At 27.8% G+C, this 19,329-nt stretch overlaps 5 protein-coding genes across 6 annotated transcripts in view; 1 reads left to right on the forward strand and 4 right to left on the reverse strand.

Annotated features, from left to right (window-relative positions):
• Positions 1–4,700, reverse strand: part of LOC106785622 (symplekin) — a 6,338-nt gene extending 1,638 nt beyond the window's left edge. The window contains exons 1-13 of the mRNA XM_014746249.1: positions 4,377–4,700; positions 4,054–4,250; positions 3,691–3,924; positions 3,321–3,607; positions 3,020–3,249; positions 2,740–2,925; positions 2,198–2,643; positions 1,840–2,112; positions 1,564–1,747; positions 1,223–1,464; positions 966–1,144; positions 714–874; positions 489–624 (exon numbers count right to left, since the gene is read on the reverse strand). Coding sequence (XP_014601735.1) covers positions 489–624; positions 714–874; positions 966–1,144; positions 1,223–1,464; positions 1,564–1,747; positions 1,840–2,112; positions 2,198–2,643; positions 2,740–2,925; positions 3,020–3,249; positions 3,321–3,607; positions 3,691–3,924; positions 4,054–4,250; positions 4,377–4,430 — 2,809 coding nt within the window. The 5' untranslated portion in view covers positions 4,431–4,700. The remainder of the gene's footprint in view (positions 1–488; positions 625–713; positions 875–965; positions 1,145–1,222; positions 1,465–1,563; positions 1,748–1,839; positions 2,113–2,197; positions 2,644–2,739; positions 2,926–3,019; positions 3,250–3,320; positions 3,608–3,690; positions 3,925–4,053; positions 4,251–4,376) is intronic.
• A 1,490-nt stretch (positions 4,701–6,190) lies between these two features.
• LOC106785627 (transmembrane and coiled-coil domain-containing protein 1) lies at positions 6,191–7,663 on the reverse strand. Its single transcript, XM_014746255.1, has 5 exons — positions 7,512–7,663; positions 6,995–7,262; positions 6,794–6,871; positions 6,397–6,716; positions 6,191–6,328 (listed from the first exon to the last, which is right to left on the reverse strand). Exons 2-5 carry the CDS (start codon positions 7,053–7,055, stop codon positions 6,236–6,238), a joined length of 552 nt encoding a protein of 183 aa, XP_014601741.1. The 5' UTR covers positions 7,056–7,262; positions 7,512–7,663; the 3' UTR covers positions 6,191–6,235.
• Positions 7,664–7,802: 139 nt separating this feature from the next.
• LOC106785626 (ketohexokinase-like) lies at positions 7,803–9,909 on the forward strand. Its single transcript, XM_014746253.1, has 4 exons — positions 7,803–8,273; positions 8,477–8,801; positions 8,868–9,139; positions 9,210–9,909. Exons 1-4 carry the CDS (start codon positions 8,164–8,166, stop codon positions 9,547–9,549), a joined length of 1,047 nt encoding a protein of 348 aa, XP_014601739.1. The 5' UTR covers positions 7,803–8,163; the 3' UTR covers positions 9,550–9,909.
• Positions 9,910–10,307: 398 nt separating this feature from the next.
• LOC106785628 (leucine-zipper-like transcriptional regulator 1) lies at positions 10,308–13,645 on the reverse strand. Its single transcript, XM_014746256.1, has 10 exons — positions 13,279–13,645; positions 12,867–13,175; positions 12,671–12,785; positions 12,439–12,605; positions 12,156–12,357; positions 11,722–12,081; positions 11,182–11,632; positions 10,935–11,113; positions 10,582–10,866; positions 10,308–10,495 (listed from the first exon to the last, which is right to left on the reverse strand). Exons 1-10 carry the CDS (start codon positions 13,383–13,385, stop codon positions 10,376–10,378), a joined length of 2,295 nt encoding a protein of 764 aa, XP_014601742.1. The 5' UTR covers positions 13,386–13,645; the 3' UTR covers positions 10,308–10,375.
• Positions 13,646–14,698: 1,053 nt separating this feature from the next.
• LOC106785634 (PMS1 protein homolog 1) lies at positions 14,699–18,628 on the reverse strand. Of its 2 annotated transcripts, none has more exons than XM_014746263.1 (12): positions 18,222–18,628; positions 17,927–18,047; positions 17,667–17,831; positions 17,317–17,591; positions 17,086–17,205; positions 16,763–16,909; positions 16,213–16,679; positions 15,838–16,126; positions 15,633–15,747; positions 15,214–15,529; positions 14,946–15,087; positions 14,699–14,836 (listed from the first exon to the last, which is right to left on the reverse strand). In XM_014746263.1, exons 1-12 carry the CDS (start codon positions 18,357–18,359, stop codon positions 14,744–14,746), a joined length of 2,388 nt encoding a protein of 795 aa, XP_014601749.1. In that variant the 5' UTR covers positions 18,360–18,628; the 3' UTR covers positions 14,699–14,743. The 2 variants fall into 2 exon arrangements, with proteins under 2 accessions (XP_014601749.1, XP_014601748.1); XM_014746262.1 differs by having other exon boundaries at positions 15,838–16,129.
• Positions 18,629–19,329: the final 701 nt, after the last annotated feature.

Raw genomic sequence — 19,329 nt, forward strand, 5'->3', positions numbered from 1 at the left:
GGAAATGTAGGTTATGCAGAGAGTATGTAGAGACGTTGGAGCATTTGATAATCTGTGATAGAGGAAGGGAATTGATTTCCGAGAAGAGAAGGAAGGAAGTAGAGGAGTGGATGGTTGGAGTAGAGGAAGGTGCTATAAGAGGGGAAGTAATAAACATGTTAGGAGGTAAGATTCAGGTTGGGATGTGTGAATTTTTCAGAGAAGTAGAGGAGCTATGTAAAAGGAGGAGGGCGGAGGAGGATGGGAGGGAAGGCGAAGACGAACTCAAGTGAGATTTGGGTAGTTATAATTTTTGGATAGTATAATTTTAAGAGTRGTGATAATTAGAGGTAGACGAGAGGTGTGTTAAGAGCAAGCCAAAAATGTGAGATAATTATATGTGATATAATGATAAGACATTGTAAAAAACTTTGTAAGTTGTGCAATAAAAACCTGATTATATATAAATATTATTCTAATTAATATAATGAATTCATAAAATAATATACCTTTTATTATAGTCTTCAGTTCTGCTTTGCTAGGATCGATATTGTGCAAAGCTATCAATAATTCTGCAGGCGTAATCGGAGATGTATGTAGCACACCACTATCGTTGTTATGTGTGCCTAGAAGTCTATTAAATACCTATCAAATACAGATAAATTGTATACATTTGATATTGTAGCATTGACTCAAAATTATTTATTAATTAACTTTGAGAAAAATATATTTACCTCTTTAACGACAATAGGGTTTAATTTTATTAATTTAGGAAGAGCAGCAATAACTTCTTTTTTGGTCAAACCATTTAAAACAGGTATAAGAAATCTTACATCTGATACTCTTGTCTGATATAATTCTCTTACTTTTGCTACTAATTCTGCGCTTGGTATAGCTACATATAAAATAATATATTACAGTTATAAATCAGGAGAATATAAATGTTATAAACCATATTGTATAAATCAAACTTTCAATTCACTTACATTTTTCTGTAAGAATATGTATAATTCTAGTGACCAAAGTTTCTGCTCCTTTCGGACAATTTTCAACAAGTGCAAGTAATTGTGGACTACCCATTCCTAATGACCTTACAGGTCCTTCAACTAATCTGAGAACCATGCGTTTTACATCTGCTCCCATTGATGTGTACACTCTTGCTAATCTAATAGAAGAAATAGTACATATTTTATTTTGATTTTGGAGGAAATATTTAAGAGAACTCATATGAACGAATACTAACTCATGAATAAGATCTTGATGTTCGCTTAATAAAGCCAGATATAGTCCTAAACAAGCTCTGGTAGTAGATTCTGTCCATTGATTTTCTGTTTGAGGTCTTCCTCTATCTTGACCAAAAACTATTTCAGGAGGAGTTTGCAAACGTAAAAAGCCTAAATAAAGAACTGCATATTCTTCTATAAGTTTGCTTAATTCAGGTCGGGCATATAATTGACAAACCAACTGTATTGCTGCTTCTCTTATCTGTTAAAACAAAAAATAAAATTACGTAATATAATTTCAAGAAATAAATCAGCTAGTAATTGTATATTTTATAGTAATATAATCACGAAAATAATATACCGCATTGTTTTCATGTCCTGTATGACATAAGAGGACATTCAAAAAAACTAATTGTTTAGTAGGTCTTCTGATAACCATTTCTTTTAAAAGTTGCAATGGTGCAAGGCCTTTTGTTTCGTCTGATGAAACCATTTTCAAAGCCTCTACTGCATCTTCCGTAATTAAAGGTGCCTCTAAATACAATCTATAGAAAAATACATGATTATATTTGATTTTAATATAAAAATATAGTATTACATATAATAAAATTAGCATATGATAAGTAAAGACTATTACCTATACAATAAAGTATCACGATCCTTGCCTTGAACCAAATCTATTGCAGAAACTAAAGTACATAACAAGAAATTGTAGGCTTGGTGTGGAGCTTCTTGTGGCTTTGTACTTAAGGTTGTTCGTCTTTGAAAACCTTGCAATAAGGCATATTCCTCGTACAACCAACCTAAAGCTAAATCTAAGCGATTTCTCATATCATCCGTAATATAATGAAGTACTGCTTCTTTAATATATGGATTAAAGGTTGCTGCTAAAGTTGTTAAGATTTTTGACCTATAATATTTAGTAATTAAATAAATTATTATCATTTAATTTTTTTCTTAATATTGATTCATATTAATATCATTAATCATTATACCTTACAGCAGAAACACCACCAAGAACTGCAACTTTCTCTGCAAGTAGAATTCTGTTAACTGCCATTAACAACATCGTTTCTTTTCCTTCTTTACTAAGTGGTTTTGTAACTTCTGATAATTTTAAAGATTTCAAACGATTCCGTGCTTTGGCTAACGATTTTTCATGTGCCTCTAATGATGCCTTCGCCTCTTTTTCTTTCTCTCTATCTTTTTCACGTTTTCGTTCTCGTTTTGCTTCAGCCACGCTAATGGTTGGATTTTTTATCAAATCTTCCATCACAGCGTCTTCATCTTTGGCATCTTTCTTACTTTTCTTTGCCTTAGCTTGTTTAATTTGTGCAGCTAAAAGTCTTGCAATCGTTTGACATTGTACATTTATGTCAGTTGTTGAAGTTGGTTGATATTCTCTTTGAAAGATGGTCGTCATAGTATCTGGAACCCATGCCTATTACATGCAAATATTCAATATATTAGAATATTTCAATAATTTTATATAAAATGCATTATAATGTATTTTGTTACAAAAAAAAAATGTACATACCATACTGTCCATTACTAATTCTGTGGCTATTTCTACACTTAATCTTTCTGCTATAAAACTTTCAGAGAGTTCAATTAACTCGGGTAATTTTGGTACTAAAACTGGATTTGCTACCGCTTCAGTTTCTTCAGGTATTAAAGAAGTATCTACTTTTGCACGTTTAACAGCAATTGCAACTGCTGCTTCCTAATAAAATAACAATAGGAAAATGTTTAAAAAAAAATGTTATATTTAAATTAACATACTATTCAATTATATATATATATAAAATGTAACTTACTTGTTGACGTTTTTTAATGCGCCTGACATCTTCTGGCTTAGGATAAGCTTTGATAATTTCTTGTTCTTTGGCACCAAGCTGAGCTAATAACTTAGCAATAGTTGAAGCAAATTCTATTCCAGATGGATGTTTCATTAATCCAAGTAGAGTAAGTTTCAATTGCTTTTGTACGCTTGTTACTTGAGAATCGGACAAGGTTGGAGGTAAATCATGTTGTAACTTCTGTAAAGCTGATAAAAATTACCTAATTTAATTTATGTTTATATTTTTGTTATTTCATCAAATCAATGCATTAAAGTACCTTGAATTACACTAGACATAAATTGTGGTCTAGTTTTAGCAATTAAGGCCAAAGAACCCATACATGTCATTAAATTGACACTACTGACATGTGGGGATCCATGAAATTTAATAAGTAAATCCATTACATGGTTTGCTTCTTCTTCTAATTTCCTTCTGCGAGCTATCTTTAATGTCAATGGAATATCTTCAAGAGAAAAATCATCTGGTTTTTTTGGGGCATCTGAATCTGGATAGGTTTGAATCAAAACAACTCCCTCTAAAAATTTAACTGCTTGTGTTCTAATACTGTAATGTAATGTTTTTAATAATAATTTTATCAATCTGTTTGTTTGATTTATAGATTACTTTGATTTGTATAGATTACTTACCCATCATTATCACTATCTATCATATTAATAATTTGAACTTTTAGGCAACTTAGTTGAGACCATGCCATTTCCATTTCTAATGTTACAACAGCAGCATAAGAGATCCATTTTAAAGCTGCTCTAAGAATTCTTCCACTAGCTCGAAGAGCTCTTTTAGCTACTACCGGTGCTTTATCTGAGACAAGCCTTAATAGTACTGGAACTATTCGTGGTATTGTTTCTGGTTGTTTTACACTAAAATTTATATTAAGTATTTGCGTTAAATATATAGACATATACATTACTTAGATATATATTATGAAATTAATTTGGTAAAAAAATATATCTAGTAAAATATTATAAAATAATATTAATGATAATTACCCTGCTTCTTCAATAAACCCTGTAACTGTCTTTCTCACTTCAGCAGTTCTGTCTAAAGAAAATTGTATAGTTTCATCCAAATACAATGGAAGTAATTGAAGTTCCTTATTACATAAAATTTCTTGGACTTTACATAAATTAGAAACTTTTACATCTACATCAAGGCACGTAGAAGCTTCATTCAACCATTCAACAACCTGAAAATGAATAAATTTTACAATAAAATTTATAAAAATTTACACAACATCAAATAGCAATGTATACAATTATACATGTATATATGTAATTAATGTCATATTAAAAAGTGAGGTTATATTACTGACCAAATCACCCGGCCCTTTTTCCTGTTCTGATCTTCTGTGTATTCGTGGATCCATCTTACTTGTAAATAATACGAAAATAAAAAAAATGTATTCTTATTAAAATATTAATGTAAAGAAATAATCTTCCAATATTACATAAAAAATACACATAAGGCCACTAATCTCATACAGACTATATTATTTAAAAATAAAACATTTTTTTATATATTATAAAAAAATGAATTTTCGTTATATTTTATAACGTGATTTATATATTTTATCATATATTTATGATAAATAAACAACAACGTATTCTTAACACTCTACTAAAAATTCACTTCTTCCGCCATTTTGAAAATTATACGGAGTTCTTACTATTAGTAGAAAAATTAAAAACACACTGATAGTGATTGGATATTACCAAACAAGCGGCAAAAGATAACCAATTATCGTCGAAAAATTTTAAATTAAAATTTCATATTGAAAATGATGAAATTAATGATAAACATAATAAACAGTATAAACAAATATTATTCACTTAAAAAGTAATCTTGTATAAGATCCTATATAGAAAGTAATCCTATACATAATTGAACTTTATTTAATTACTGATTATGTCCATCCTGAACTACAATAAAATTAAAAACATTAATATACTATTACATCATTAAATTATTTAATTTTTATTATATATAATAATATATACTAAATATCCTCCTCTGATAAGCAATTAATGCAATCGTAAAAATTAAGATAAAAAAAAAAAGAAAAACCCCCACACGAAAAGCGCAAAATTTCAAGAATTAATTTTCTAATTATCCCCACCTCTTTCTCCTTCTCCTCCTCCTCCTAATTTTATTTTATTCATTTTTTATTTATTGTATTTTTTTTTCAATAAATATTATTCTCCCTCCTCCCCAACCCTATCTTCCTTTATTCTCATATAACGCGTACAAAACATTACGCTTGGTCGAAAGGGGGTTAGCGAAGGGGGGGGGGGAGAAATTTCGCAGTCTTTATATAGGAAAAACATACGGGACGGGGACGGGGGTCGGGGGACGGGGGATGGAAAATGAAACAAACTTCGTCACGTGAAAATCTCGGACGCGATTCATGGCGTTACTCGATACGGAATATTAATTGCCGGTTATATTGGTTTCTCATGGATTACGTTATGTATCGTGAAAGCGTGACTTGGAACTAGCCAGTGCCTGAGCTTTTGCGCTTGCTTTTGCGCTTGCTTTTGCGCTTGCTTTTGCGCGAACGCAAATATTCGTGTACCAAACGCAATGCACGTTTTCCTCTTTCTCTGTCTCTGTCTCTCTCTCTCTTTCTCTCTCTCATATACCCACCAACCAACCAACCAACCAACAGACACTTTACGAACGAACGGAATTCAAAACTGCCTTTTTGTCCGAGCAAAGCTTTTTGTTTTTATTTCTCGCTTCATCATTCTCGTTTGTATCTCCTTGTTCTATATTCTTGTATCTCATTCGTCGTTCCTATTCCATTTTCACCCCCCACCCCGCGANATAAACTATTGTTTGTTAATATTAAATACAATTAGAAAGATTTTGTAAATATCGATAAATAATTAAATATATAATACCTGATATTTTACTTTTTTATACATTCCATCTCTTAATCACATTAGATAATTAATCATATTTTCCTGATTACTTTGTAATTAACGATTTGCTAACATAGTTTTTATAGTATGATAAGAACTTTTGTGTAAATATATATATATATTATCCGCTTACAACTTATAATTTAAAGTTTAATTACTCTAATTATTATTATTTTAATGCGCTTAAATAGTTTAAAAAATCTAATAACCAATGAAATGTACACATTTATTAATTTGTTTATAATTAAAATTATTTAAATTGTTGAGGTGGTGGTCCGAAGATACTACCACTTTGTTTACTAGCCGTTCTTGAAGGAGCAAAACCAAGCATCTTTTGAATATTCTGTAAATGAAATTATTATTACATATAATTGATATGACAGATGTATTCGTATAATTGTTTGTACGTACTTGTCTAATGCTCATAGTACAAAGTATATATAGAAATATAAAAGAACACTCTGTATAATCATCGCCTGGTAAATTTCTATGCGATAAACCTTGTATCCAACTTATTGGTACAAATGGCAATTTTGCTACTACTCTGCCATCAAATATACTGTTAAACATACTTAAAAGGGCAGTAAATGCGAATCCAATTGCAAACATAGATTTCATTTTGACAAGCGATAGATCTCTATTATTATTCTTAAGCCTTTCTTCTTCTCGTTCTATTTTCTTTTTTTGTTGTTTGTCCAATGAATCACCATGCGCTTCTTTTCTTTTTTCCACTAAATATAAAATAAAATTTATATGATAACATACAAAATCCTATACTTTCATTATATTATAAAATTTGTCATTTTACATTTTTTACTCTGTTTCTCTACTTCTGCTTTTAATTTCTGATATTTTTCAGTTCTGTAAACCATCAACCATGTCAGTCCTGAAAATATAAAGGTAAAAATAATATTATAATAACAATAATCATAACAAAACCAAGTATATTTATTTTATAAAATATTATAGAAAAAAAGTTTAATTCACTGTAAATATGGTTCAAACTTACCTTCACCCAGTAATGCTGTACATACACTAATGAAAACAATTAAGATAGTGTCTGCCCACATTTTATTATATACAAATAAATTTTCTGACTCAAATAATTTCTACAAATGATTCAATACAATAGAAATAAAATTATTGTTTTTTACGGAAACACAATACTGAATGCGATGGTATTATTTCTGCACACATATGTAATGCATATGTATGGTATGCATGATTTTAGTTATCAGCAGTATGTCGGAAAAAATTTAGGGAAGTATCAGATGGTCCTAAAATAAACTAGCTTGTGTGATCGAATTGATTTGTTTCTTTAATTGTATAAAAAGAAAGTATATTATCCATTCACTTAAAATAAGAGCATAATATAAAATTAAGAGTCAAAATAAGTAATAACTTATTATTTTTAGCGAATAACATAATCATATAAAACCGTAAAGATTTTCCTCTTCATACGATTACCAATGAAATTGTTTTTAATACTTCATTCTATTAAAATTCTAGATACTTGAGATAATTACCAGCCAATAAACTAAAGACTATATCATGTAATTGTCCAATCACATAAGTAACAATATTTTCTGCAGTTTTAGAACGAATCTATCCACGAATATGTATTCATCTAAATAGAATATTAACATGCATTTATTTATAATCGATCTTAAATATAATATTGTAAAAATGTCTTATTTAAGAAATATAATTTTGAAAACCTAAGATTCTTTATATATACTAGGTATTATCGTACATTTAGATTATTCATTCAATATAACTCGAGATATGTGAGACTTCAGCGATGGATGCGGGTAAGAAGCTAACTAAAACCATGTTAGGAGAAACCTGCCCTTTTCAAATATACCTATTAACATGTTTATCATTAGTTGATAAACTAATGTTACAAAAGGTCAGACAGAATTATGTACATGATATTTATTCTAACATATTCAGATAAATAAAAAAAAATTATATTCATTTACACAAAACATCATGCCTTGTCATTTATCTAATTGCAAGTACACAGATTATACGTATATTCCGAAGAATTTAATAAATAAGAAGTTTTAGTTGTTTGTTAGACTTAGGTTATTTGATGAATTGTGTATTTACATTTTTATTATTTTAAGTTTGGATTATAACTATATTATTTCAAATTTTTATTACAAAATTATCAATATGGCTTATTCAAAGAATTTAGATAATCGAAAAATTATATGTATTGGATTAACTTGTCTTGACATAATACAAACATGTACATATTATCCTCCTGAAGATTCTGATCATAGGTATATATATGTATATATATATATATATATATTTTTTTTTTATTAANCATAATACAAACATGTACATATTATCCTCCTGAAGATTCTGATCATAGGTATATATATGTATATATATATATATATATATTTTTTTTTTATTAATTTATAACAATACAATATTTATTCGATAATCTAATACTTACTTATTGAATACAAATGTTTAGGTCTGTTGATTATAGATGGCAAAGAGGTGGAAATTCGTCAAATACATGTACTGTCCTTTCTTTGTTAGGAAGTCCATGTGAATTTTTAGGAGTATTAAGTAAAGAAGAGCATATTAATTTTTTAAAAAATGACATGAAAAAATATAATATTGATTTTTCTAATTGCCCAGAGGTTGAAGGTTATAGATGTCCTATATCAACAATTATATTAAGCTTAAGTACTGGAACTCGTACAATTTTACATTATAATCCTAATCTACCAGAAATAACATTAGAAGACTTTGGATGTCTGAAATTAAAGAATTGCAGTTGGATTCATTTTGAAGTAGGGATATAACATTCGATTAATATTTTTAAATGAACAATTTTAATCATTATTTTATGTATTCAGGGCAGGAATATAACACAAGTTTTAGCTATGATGGAAACTATAGAAAAATATAATAAATTTATAAAATGCATGAATAAGCAAGCTGACAAAATAATGAATAAACAATTTATGAGAATTACTGTTAGTTTAGAGTTAGAGAATCCTCAACGTGAGTTATTACTTTTATTACCATATGCTAATATAGTATTTATATCAAAAGATTTTGCACAAAGCAGAGGATGTGATAATATGGATGAAATATTGGAAAATATCGGTGCAAGAGCTAGACCAGGGTAAAAATTAAAATATAAATTTAGAATTATATGAAATAAAGTATATTTTTTTGTTATGATACTTTTTTAGGACAATTCTTATTTGTGCTTGGGGTGATAGAGGTGCAATGGCACGTGCCCCGGATGGAACTACAGTAAAATCTCCAGCTTTTCCGCCAGAAATAATAGTAGACAGTCTTGGTGCTGGGGATACATTTAATGCAGCAGTTATACATTATTTAAACAAAGTAAAAATTTCTGCTGAAAATGAAGAAAATGACCCTTTAAATAATCCCATTGAAACTTCAAACATTGGCTTCACGAAATTTAATGATCCAAATGTTCTACAGGCAGCTATAATTTTTGGTTGTCATGTAGCTGGTGCCAAAATAGGAATGAAAGGTTACGATGGTCTTTTAAATTACAAATAAATTTGTAAAAAAAACATGCAGATATTAATTTTATACGGTTCGGTTTTTACCGTTTAGTTAAAAAAAATGCACCGACTTATTGGCCAACCTAATATTTGTGGTACAATATTTTAATAAAATAAATTTAAGATATGAATGTCACGTATATTGTGTGTGTGTGTGTGTGAGCATTTTTATAATTAATATTTTATATTTAATATGTAATACAGAGATCTGTGATATTAGATCTGAGAGAGAACGGAAACACCAAGGAACCAGAATATGTTATGACGTTCTCTCAGATTCTATCATATTGATATAAAATATTTTATCATAACTGTTATTATAGTAATAAGTATTGTGGAAATATAATATAATCAAATATGAGGATTTTATTTGTAAATAATTTTATAATAATATGCAAACATTAATAAATTTTTATAAATATGTACATTTTTTATAATAATATAAAGATATACTTTTTTATAATGGTATAAATATATATATATGTGGTGTATAAAAATTATTTGTTGTTGCAATAGATGATGATTTTCTTTAAATTAATAAGATTACTGATAGAATACTAACATATAATTGTTGCATAAATTATATATAAAATGTGTTAATTAGTATCCTGGAAATACTAAACAAAAAACCTGATATATCATTGCTTATTATTAACTGTTTAATCTCTCTCTCTCTCTCTCTCTCTCTCTCTCTCTCCCTCCCTCTCTCTCTCTCTCTTTCCCCCTCTCCCCCCCTCTCTCTCTCTCGTTGCAAATAAATATATATATATATATATATATATATATGAATCTAATAAAAATTGATTTAAAGCTTACATTTATCAGCAATCATTTGTCATATCTTGACAAGTTCTTGCTTCACTGTATTTATCTGCCAATGCTTCTATTATATCCAGCAATAACTCTTTACTTAGTTGCTTCAATCTTGGTAGCCTTGCAACCTTATAATATAAATAATATTCCAGGTAATAGAATTTATGTAATAATAGTATTAACTTAAAAAAAAATGTATGTTATAAAATTATACCTTACTGTAATGATGCACTATAAGATTTAATGCATATTTCTTTATGTCACTAGCCTGCATTCTATCTGCAGCTTCTAAAATTTGTATAACATTTTCAAAAGTAACATTCATTTCTAAATTTTGTTTACAAAATGCTTGTAAACGATTATTTGTAAAACCGTAAAAAACTGGAGCTGTAAATAAATACAATGAATCTTCAGGAGGCATTGAAACATCCGCGTAATATATATATCTCATTAAAGAAGCAAATGATTCTGCTGATGGAATCATCTCGCCAATTTGTATCTGTAATAAATGATTAATATAAAAAATTCATTATTTTATATGAATTTAATAATAAATTTGTTACCCACATTAACAATATTATTTTCAGGCATGAAGGAACGAAACATGCCTTCAAAATAAGTGCATCGTGCTGCGAGAACAGCTTTATGTGCTGGTATGTGGACACCATCCAACATCAAAATAATATCACAGAATTCCTTACCAATACTTATTAAAAATGCCTCCATATCTTGTTCTAAGGTTGTTCCTGGTATAAAATTCAATTAATATTGAAACATATTTGAAATTAATTAAAGAAAAAAAGAAAAAACATACCTGTTTCAGATTCATATTGTTTGAAAATATTTCTCCCTTGTGGAACTTGTCGTTTTCTAATAATTTCAACCATTAATGGTTGATCCAATGTCTCAAATTCTTGACTCATAACGATTTGATTGTAATTACTTTCTTTAACAATAAAACTAAGACAAAATTCTTTAATGAAATATAATTTCAAATGTGCAGCATTGTGTAATGCTTCTAAAACATTAGCATGACTTATGGTTGCTTCTAAATAATGTACACATAATTGTTCTAAACGTTTCATATTAAATTGAACTGCAAGGCGATAAACATCCATCATAAGAAGAACGATGCCATTGCTTAAAGGATCATCAAATCGACTATTTGATGTATCTTCTAATCTTTTCGTAGGATCGATACGATCCGTGTAGATATAATTTAATACCATTTCAAAAGCTTCTGGAACAGCATCTTTTAATTTTACCTACAAACATAACTTCTTATTGTACACTGTCTGATACAAAAAAAAATCAGATCTTTGAAATAATAGATATAAATATAGTTAAAAAATACCTCTAATAAAGGTAAATCTTTAACTGGTACATCCGCAGAACCTAAAACTTCTTCCAAATGTTTTTCTCTTTTTTCATGTGCTTGTCTAATACGTGCTCTTAAAAATTGAGAACGAGCTGCAACCATAGCTATGTGTGCAGGTATTTTTGTTTCACCTTCACCTACTACAAATACTACATCACAGAATAAACGAGAATTTAACAGTTTTCCAAAATCATCATGAAGGGTGCACTTAGGGTACGAAGAAAATTGAAATCTGTATGTTTCTCCTGAACGTACATTGTTATCAACAGTACCACCAAATATAAACATGGCTTCTCCAATTACTGCTGCAGCGTGAAAAAGGCGACCAGATGGTATCTTTAATAGTAATAATAATTGTGATATAACAGTAAATATAAAACTAAATTCTATAAAATAATTTTTAAACAAACCTGACTGTCAGCAGACGGTAATACTATACTCCAAGTTTGTGTGTCCAAATCGTAACAGTGAAGATCATTTGGTAAAGTTGAATCAGCTGCTCCACCAAAAACATAGAGATGTCTGTCAAAGCTTACCATTGTGTGACCATATCTACGTGGAGGTGGTGGAGGTGCACCACGAAGTATGTGCTCTGTTGATATACGAGTCCAACTAATAAAAATCGAATAATCAAATATAAAATATTAGATTTTATATTATGTCAATGTTATAAAATTTTAAAGATATATTTACCGCCTATCTCTAAATTGAAATTGAAAAAGACTATTCGTAATTTTAGCTCCACTCTGTCCACTAAATACAAACATCGATTCACGAGCTACAGCAACAGGAAAGTTGCAGCAAGTTGGAGGGCAGTCTCCAGATTGAGCTACTTTTTCCCAAATACGTGTATCACCAGGCTGCAAAAAATACACATCTTTCAAGCTAGTGGAACTACTAAACATATTCAAATTATAAATCTTACCAATAAGGATATTGTCCACATGTCATTAAGCCGCGCATTTCCATCATATCCAGCAAAAATCCACAATTTATTGTCATATACAGCAGCACCATGCGCAGATCTTGCAACAGGTGTTCTACACGATGGCAAATGTTTTGATCAAATTTAAAAATGATGCTATTAAATGCAATTATTGATTAACATTATGATAACATACACTCCAATAAATTTCCATTCTGTCCACTGCCCAGTTAAAAAATGATATTCAAAAAGATCATTTTTATTAGTAAGATTTGAATTTGAATGTATATCACCGGTATAACCACCAAATACAAACATCGAAGTATCATGTACTACTGCTGAGTGATGATAACGCGGTGCTGGTGGAGTTCCTGTAGCAAATGAACGACCCCATGATTTTTCTTTTACATCAAAGCGTAACAGATCATTTAACATTCTTGAACCATTATCACCACCAAAGACATATATGGCATCTTTGTATGCCACAACTGTATGTTTGCTGCGCCTGTCAAATAAAATGTTTGTGTATATAGTATTTTAGATTTAATTAACATTACTTTTTAAATGGTATTTTAATGCAAGTAATAAGTGATTGAAAATGAATTTACCTAGCGCCAACAAATTCATCACATTCAGGCATACATTGCCAACGATGTACAGTTTCAAAAGGTCCAAAATCAAGTGTCAAACATTCAGCAGTTGTCACATTATCCATTTTAATTTTTCAAAATATTAAACTTATGAAATTAACACCATACTTAACCTATAAGCTATATACAAGGAGGACGATCGAGATACGCGTTTTTGTCGAATTTGTGTTGTTCAAAATAAGGAAATACCGAGTACGATAATTCTCCACGAGGACGGCGGTGGTGTCACCAAGCTTTTAACTCAAAAATATCGAAAAAAAAGCGAAGTTCACGTAACTAATTAATAGCCCGTAATTTTATTAGTTTATAAAAGCTTATAAGAAAAAAAACAATATTATTTCTATTAAATAAAATTTATAATCTTATACGAAAGAATATTTATTGCTATTAGAACAGCTACTCCGTTAATTATTAATCGATTAATCTTCTTACAACTCAACAGGTTATTTTATATTGTTGATTTTGTGTAGTATTATTCACTTTTATACTAATTGAGTTAAAGATAAATTGATTCCATTTCACAATTTTTTTACAGATATATAGGATGATTTATCGACATTTTTTTCATGCTATTGTTATTTTTTCTTGACTTTCTGATATCATAACCAATTATTCCATTTTCTTTAATTTATAATTTTTTATTTACTTCGTCGACTTATTTATTTATTTTTTTCCTAAGTTAAAGGTAAGTTTTTTCATATTTGAAAAATCAGATCCAGCGAATCGACGCGTTCTCTAGTGGCAATAGAAATCATCCTCTCATACCGTATATATGTAGACACATTTACAACACTACGATCGGCCTCTTTGATATAGCTCTGTTTCTACACATTTTAACTCTTATATTGAATTATCAATAACACGGAAAGCGCCATGCGATAATCGCGCTGACACTGATGCGATATATGGACTGTTTATTTTGAAAGTGATGTAAGTCCATTTGTACTCTGTAAATATACATTATTTTAGTTAAATTAGACTAAAAGAAATACATAAAATCCAATTACATATCGACGAATTAATAGAAACATTTCCAGACTTTACATAATTAATGAATATTTTTGAATTGACCAATATGCAAACCTTTAATTTTCTCGAAACAACAAAAAATGGACTTGCACCACTTTCAAAATAAACCATATCCATAAAAATCCATATCGTAAGAATCAATAGTTTTAATAATACTGATACAAATAATTAATTACAATATGAGTAAGAATATTTTATGTGTAATATATTTTTTTGCATAAGAATATACACAAAAAAAAGAAATTAATAAATTTAATTTAGTTTTTATATTTTGTAAAATATTTTATATTTTATTCATATATATAATACCTTAATGTAATAAATACTTATATCAAATCTTTGTTAAATGTACATACATATATACATATAAATCCTTGTTTGACAATTATTTATTTCATGTCAACGTATATATCGGGTATATCATAGACATGTCTTTTTTTTCTAAAATCCATTGTTTAAAAAGTTTTTCGACATCTTCAGATTGTATCTGTAAGTTTATGTACGTCAACAATATTTTTGATTATGAATAAAAGTTAAATAAATAAATTCATTATCTGAATAAATAGCATAGTAATGATATACAATTAAGAAATTACCTTATCAATGGTGAGGTCAGTGACATTTAATCCTTTTAAAATTTGAGAAATATCTAGTAACCAAAGTTGTGCACTATTTTGAATGATCCATAAATTTATATTAATTGATCCTACTACGTAATGAATGTTATTATAATCACATCTAAAAGATAAAAGTATTTTAATATTTTTCTGAAGATGAAAGTATCTATTTTATAATAAATTTGTCTGTAATATGTAAATGTTATTCAAAATTAAATGATTATAATTTTTTATACTTATAATTTACCTATTTTTAAAACTTTTTCTGACATTGTCTATATTCATATTCCAAGGTACTGTAGTTCTCATTGCAAGATTTTCTGATTTTTGTGTATTTGAGTTTTTCATATTTTCAAGCATACGTAAAAGTCGTTTTTTATTTTTCTTGGATTCTTCATGAAGTTTCTTTTTAAGTTCATCTTTTCTGGCCTTCTCTTTATTTAATTTTTCTTCGCGAGCAAGATCTTGATAATATCCATGTTCTTGGGACGGTAAGTGTTTCCAAATATCTGTTATTTTACGAGCAACTTCTACCGTTGATAGTTTAGGATTTTCTTTCATTACTACAAACAAGTAATAATAATTATAATTATTTTTCTAATATATAGATTACAAATACAATTTATATTAATGATACAAAAAAGAAAAAATGTGCAATATATTTACTTTCTGATCTGATGTCTTTTGCAAATTTTGTAAATGTTGTCTCCATAGTAGAAGAATCATTACTTAATGATACATAGTTTGTACAATCGTTAAATGGTTTTACATCTGTACCACCCTATTAATATAAAAAAAATATACTTATTATAAAATGATATATATATTTATTTTTCGTTAAATTACAAAAAAGGAAAAATGATAAACATACCTTTAAACCTTCTACATGTCCTTTACTCCACATTTTTAATGAATGCTCCTCTTTTTCATTATTTTTTTTATCATGCACCTTATCTATATGTGGATTTATGCTATTTTCTTCATTTAATATAAGATCAATCTCAAAATCTTCACCAAGGTCTACTACAGGCAATTGACTAATGCTTTCATTTATAACATCAACTTGATTATCTAATGTATTTATAGTCTCTTGATTATTAATTTTTTCATCAGTTGAATTCAAATCACGGAGTAATGAATCATTGGTATATTCTGGATTGCTACTGAAATTAAAAGTAATATTTGAATTTCGTTCTAAAGTATATGTCTTTTTAAAAGCTATCTTTTATGTTCTATTAATACTAACGTATTATCATGTTTAAGGTCGTTATTATTCGTACAATTGATATCTGTACTGTTACGTTTACTTGAGTTATGCGAATTTGTCGTAGTGTCTAAATAATTTGCAATAGCTTTTAATTCATCCTCAGAAATATTACATCGATTATCTGTACTTATTAAATCATTTGTCGTATTTTTACTATTGGAGTTGTCTTTAGTAATTTCCGAGTTCAATAATTCAGTCGTATTATTATTAGTTTTTTTTTTAATTGATTCTCCGTTTGTACATTTTTTCGTTTCTTTTTCATCCGTATCAGCTAAAATTTTGCGTTTTTTACATACTGGCAATTCAGTTTCTGAATTATTTGTATTATTTATCGACGAATCTCTTTCATAATTACTTATTTCAGTAGAATTTTTTCTTTTCAGTTCTTCACTTTGTATATCATAAAAATTTATTACAAGTTTGCTTATAATATCAAGAATTATTTGCTAGAATATATATTTTGTTTGTTTTTAATATATTATTATAATTTTTGTATTTTTCATTTAATTTGTAATTGGATAATATATACCTGATTTTTTAAAAGTACTGTATCTTTATTAGGTTCTAAATTAACATCAATATCTGCCGGATCTACCAAAATATACACGAGAAATATTAGTTTCCTTTTTACTGACAGTTTGTTGCTAAAATATTCTGAGATCGTATCATTCACTACCTAATAACAAAAACAAAATATAACATTTTGTTAAATGCTTTTTTTTCTTTTTAATACAATACATTATCATTAAATAATATATTATATTTTAGAGAAAATAATGTGTAATAATGAAAAATATTAAATGTAAAATATCTATCAAAGTTTAATTAATTCTTATAAAATTAAAATCAAACCTTTTCAATATCTTTATATTTAATAGGACGATTATTGATAAAGATGTAACGATGAGTAGTTTCACAAATTTCATTTATATCCTCTAGTCCTCTATCAGGAATCATTAATTGTATTGTAGCCTGAAAGTGCAAATAAAAGTTTTATTAAACATTATTTATAATATTTCAAGTGATTGACTATGATATATATTTCCTTTTTTTTTTAATATAAAATAATGTTATTATATATACCTCAGTATCTTCATGAGTAATCCATTTCATTTTAGACATTATCCGCCTCCCTAGTACATATTGTGCTGCTTCTTTGATATTATCTAGGTTTGGTTTCATAAATATGATATTATTGTTTACTCTATAACTAATTCTCACCGTAAAATTACATATTCCAAAGCTTTTAAGCATTGTTTCTATTAATTTAATATTTTGATTTGCTTTTCTTTTGTCAGTAATTAATTTTCTCCTTACAGGTAATTGTCTAAACATTTGTTTAACTTGAACCGTAGTACCTAATGTAAAAACAAATTATATAAAGTAAGTATAATGATTTACTTGCTTATTATATTATTATATAGTAAGTATACCTTTCGGTCTTGGATATGATTCAGTTGTCATAATATTTCCATCGTTATCCATATTATACAACCTGCCTACTTCATCATTTTCTGTTTTTGTCATAATTACAACATCGCTCATTTTACATAATGCGTTTAGTGCTTCACCTCGAAATCCATAAGTTTTTAACATACCTATATAAATAATATAATAAAGATGATGTTATTATTAATAATGTAAATCATATAAAATAACAATTAAGCTTTAATATAATAATAGCAAGTATTACCCAAATCTTCAAAACACGATATCTTTGAAGTACTGGATGGTAAAGCGATAAATGAGGCATTTACATTTGAAATGCCATCACCATCATCTTTAACTTCTATCATCGATGTACCATTATCAATCTAATAACAATTACAAATATTATAATATGCAATTGAAATAAATATATCAAACTGATTTGTTTGAATGAATTTACTCAAAACTTTTCAATCCACCATCATATAAATGAAAAAGAACATAAAGTGTATATGTATATATAAAAAGAAAAACAGTATAAGTGAATTTTAAATACGTACGAGATTAATTTCAATGTTTTTTGCATTTGCATCAAACGCATTCTCTACTAATTCTTTAACAACGCTATATACAGATGTTATAACTTGTGTAGTGGTTACAAGTCTTATTGTATTTTCATCCAAGCTTGTAATTGACATTTTTGGTCGGCCTAATTTTCCGCTTTGCTAATTTAAAATGTTGTCATGGAATCAAATGGAATAAACAAGCATGAAAAATATATCCAAAATAAAGTTGAGGACGAGTATTGGGATATTTTTTAAAAGTATACAAATAAGTAGTTTTTAAAACAATTAATTAAAATAATCCTTTAATATATATTAATATACAATATTCATTTGTTTGTTGAATAAAAAACAGAAACAATAAATAAGACTTTTTTGTTCATCGTTTAACCTATTTCTCTACAAAAGTGGATAACAATAACCGTATTGGAATATTTCATGAATATTTGGGGATTTTAGATCGTTATGGATGGCAATAATGAGATTTCAAACATTTTGGCGGGATGACAGACTAGTCATTTAATTTGAAATATTATTAAGAATGAAAAAAGAAAAAAACATATTTATATGCAATATATATAATGTTTACAGAAGTATACATGTGATGTAAAAATTATACGGACAAATTTTGGATAATAAAATTCACTAGCAAATTTCTATAAACGATTAAGATCGTTATATTTTATTTCGAAGTAAAGTTTTTTCACTTGTAGAAAATTAAAGGTTCAAAAGGTCGAAGTTTCTGTCGTCGCTATAGACGAGGGTTCGTGAACCCTACGTATGTGAATATCGATTTTATTATTTTTAGAAACCACTTGGAAATGGTCAATGGAATAGTTATTACTCGTTATAACTTTTCTTATCTTTTTTTCTTTCTTCCCCCGTTTATAATTTATCTTATTGTTAAATTTCTTTTTTATATGATTTATGAATACTTTTACAGAAAAACTTTCTTTTAATGTATTTAGAATAATTTCGCTTTGGATTGTTAATTTATAGAAGAAATTCTATGAAAGTATTATAACAAGATAAAAAAAAGATAAACCAGTAAGTATTAAACGTATGCAAGAATAAAATCACGTATAAAATAAATCAATAATTTTTG

This window comes from Polistes canadensis, unplaced genomic scaffold (genome assembly GCF_001313835.1).
Source record: "Polistes canadensis isolate GaletaPanama2010 unplaced genomic scaffold, ASM131383v1 scaffold_53, whole genome shotgun sequence".
Lineage (NCBI taxonomy): Eukaryota > Metazoa > Arthropoda > Insecta > Hymenoptera > Vespidae > Polistes > Polistes canadensis.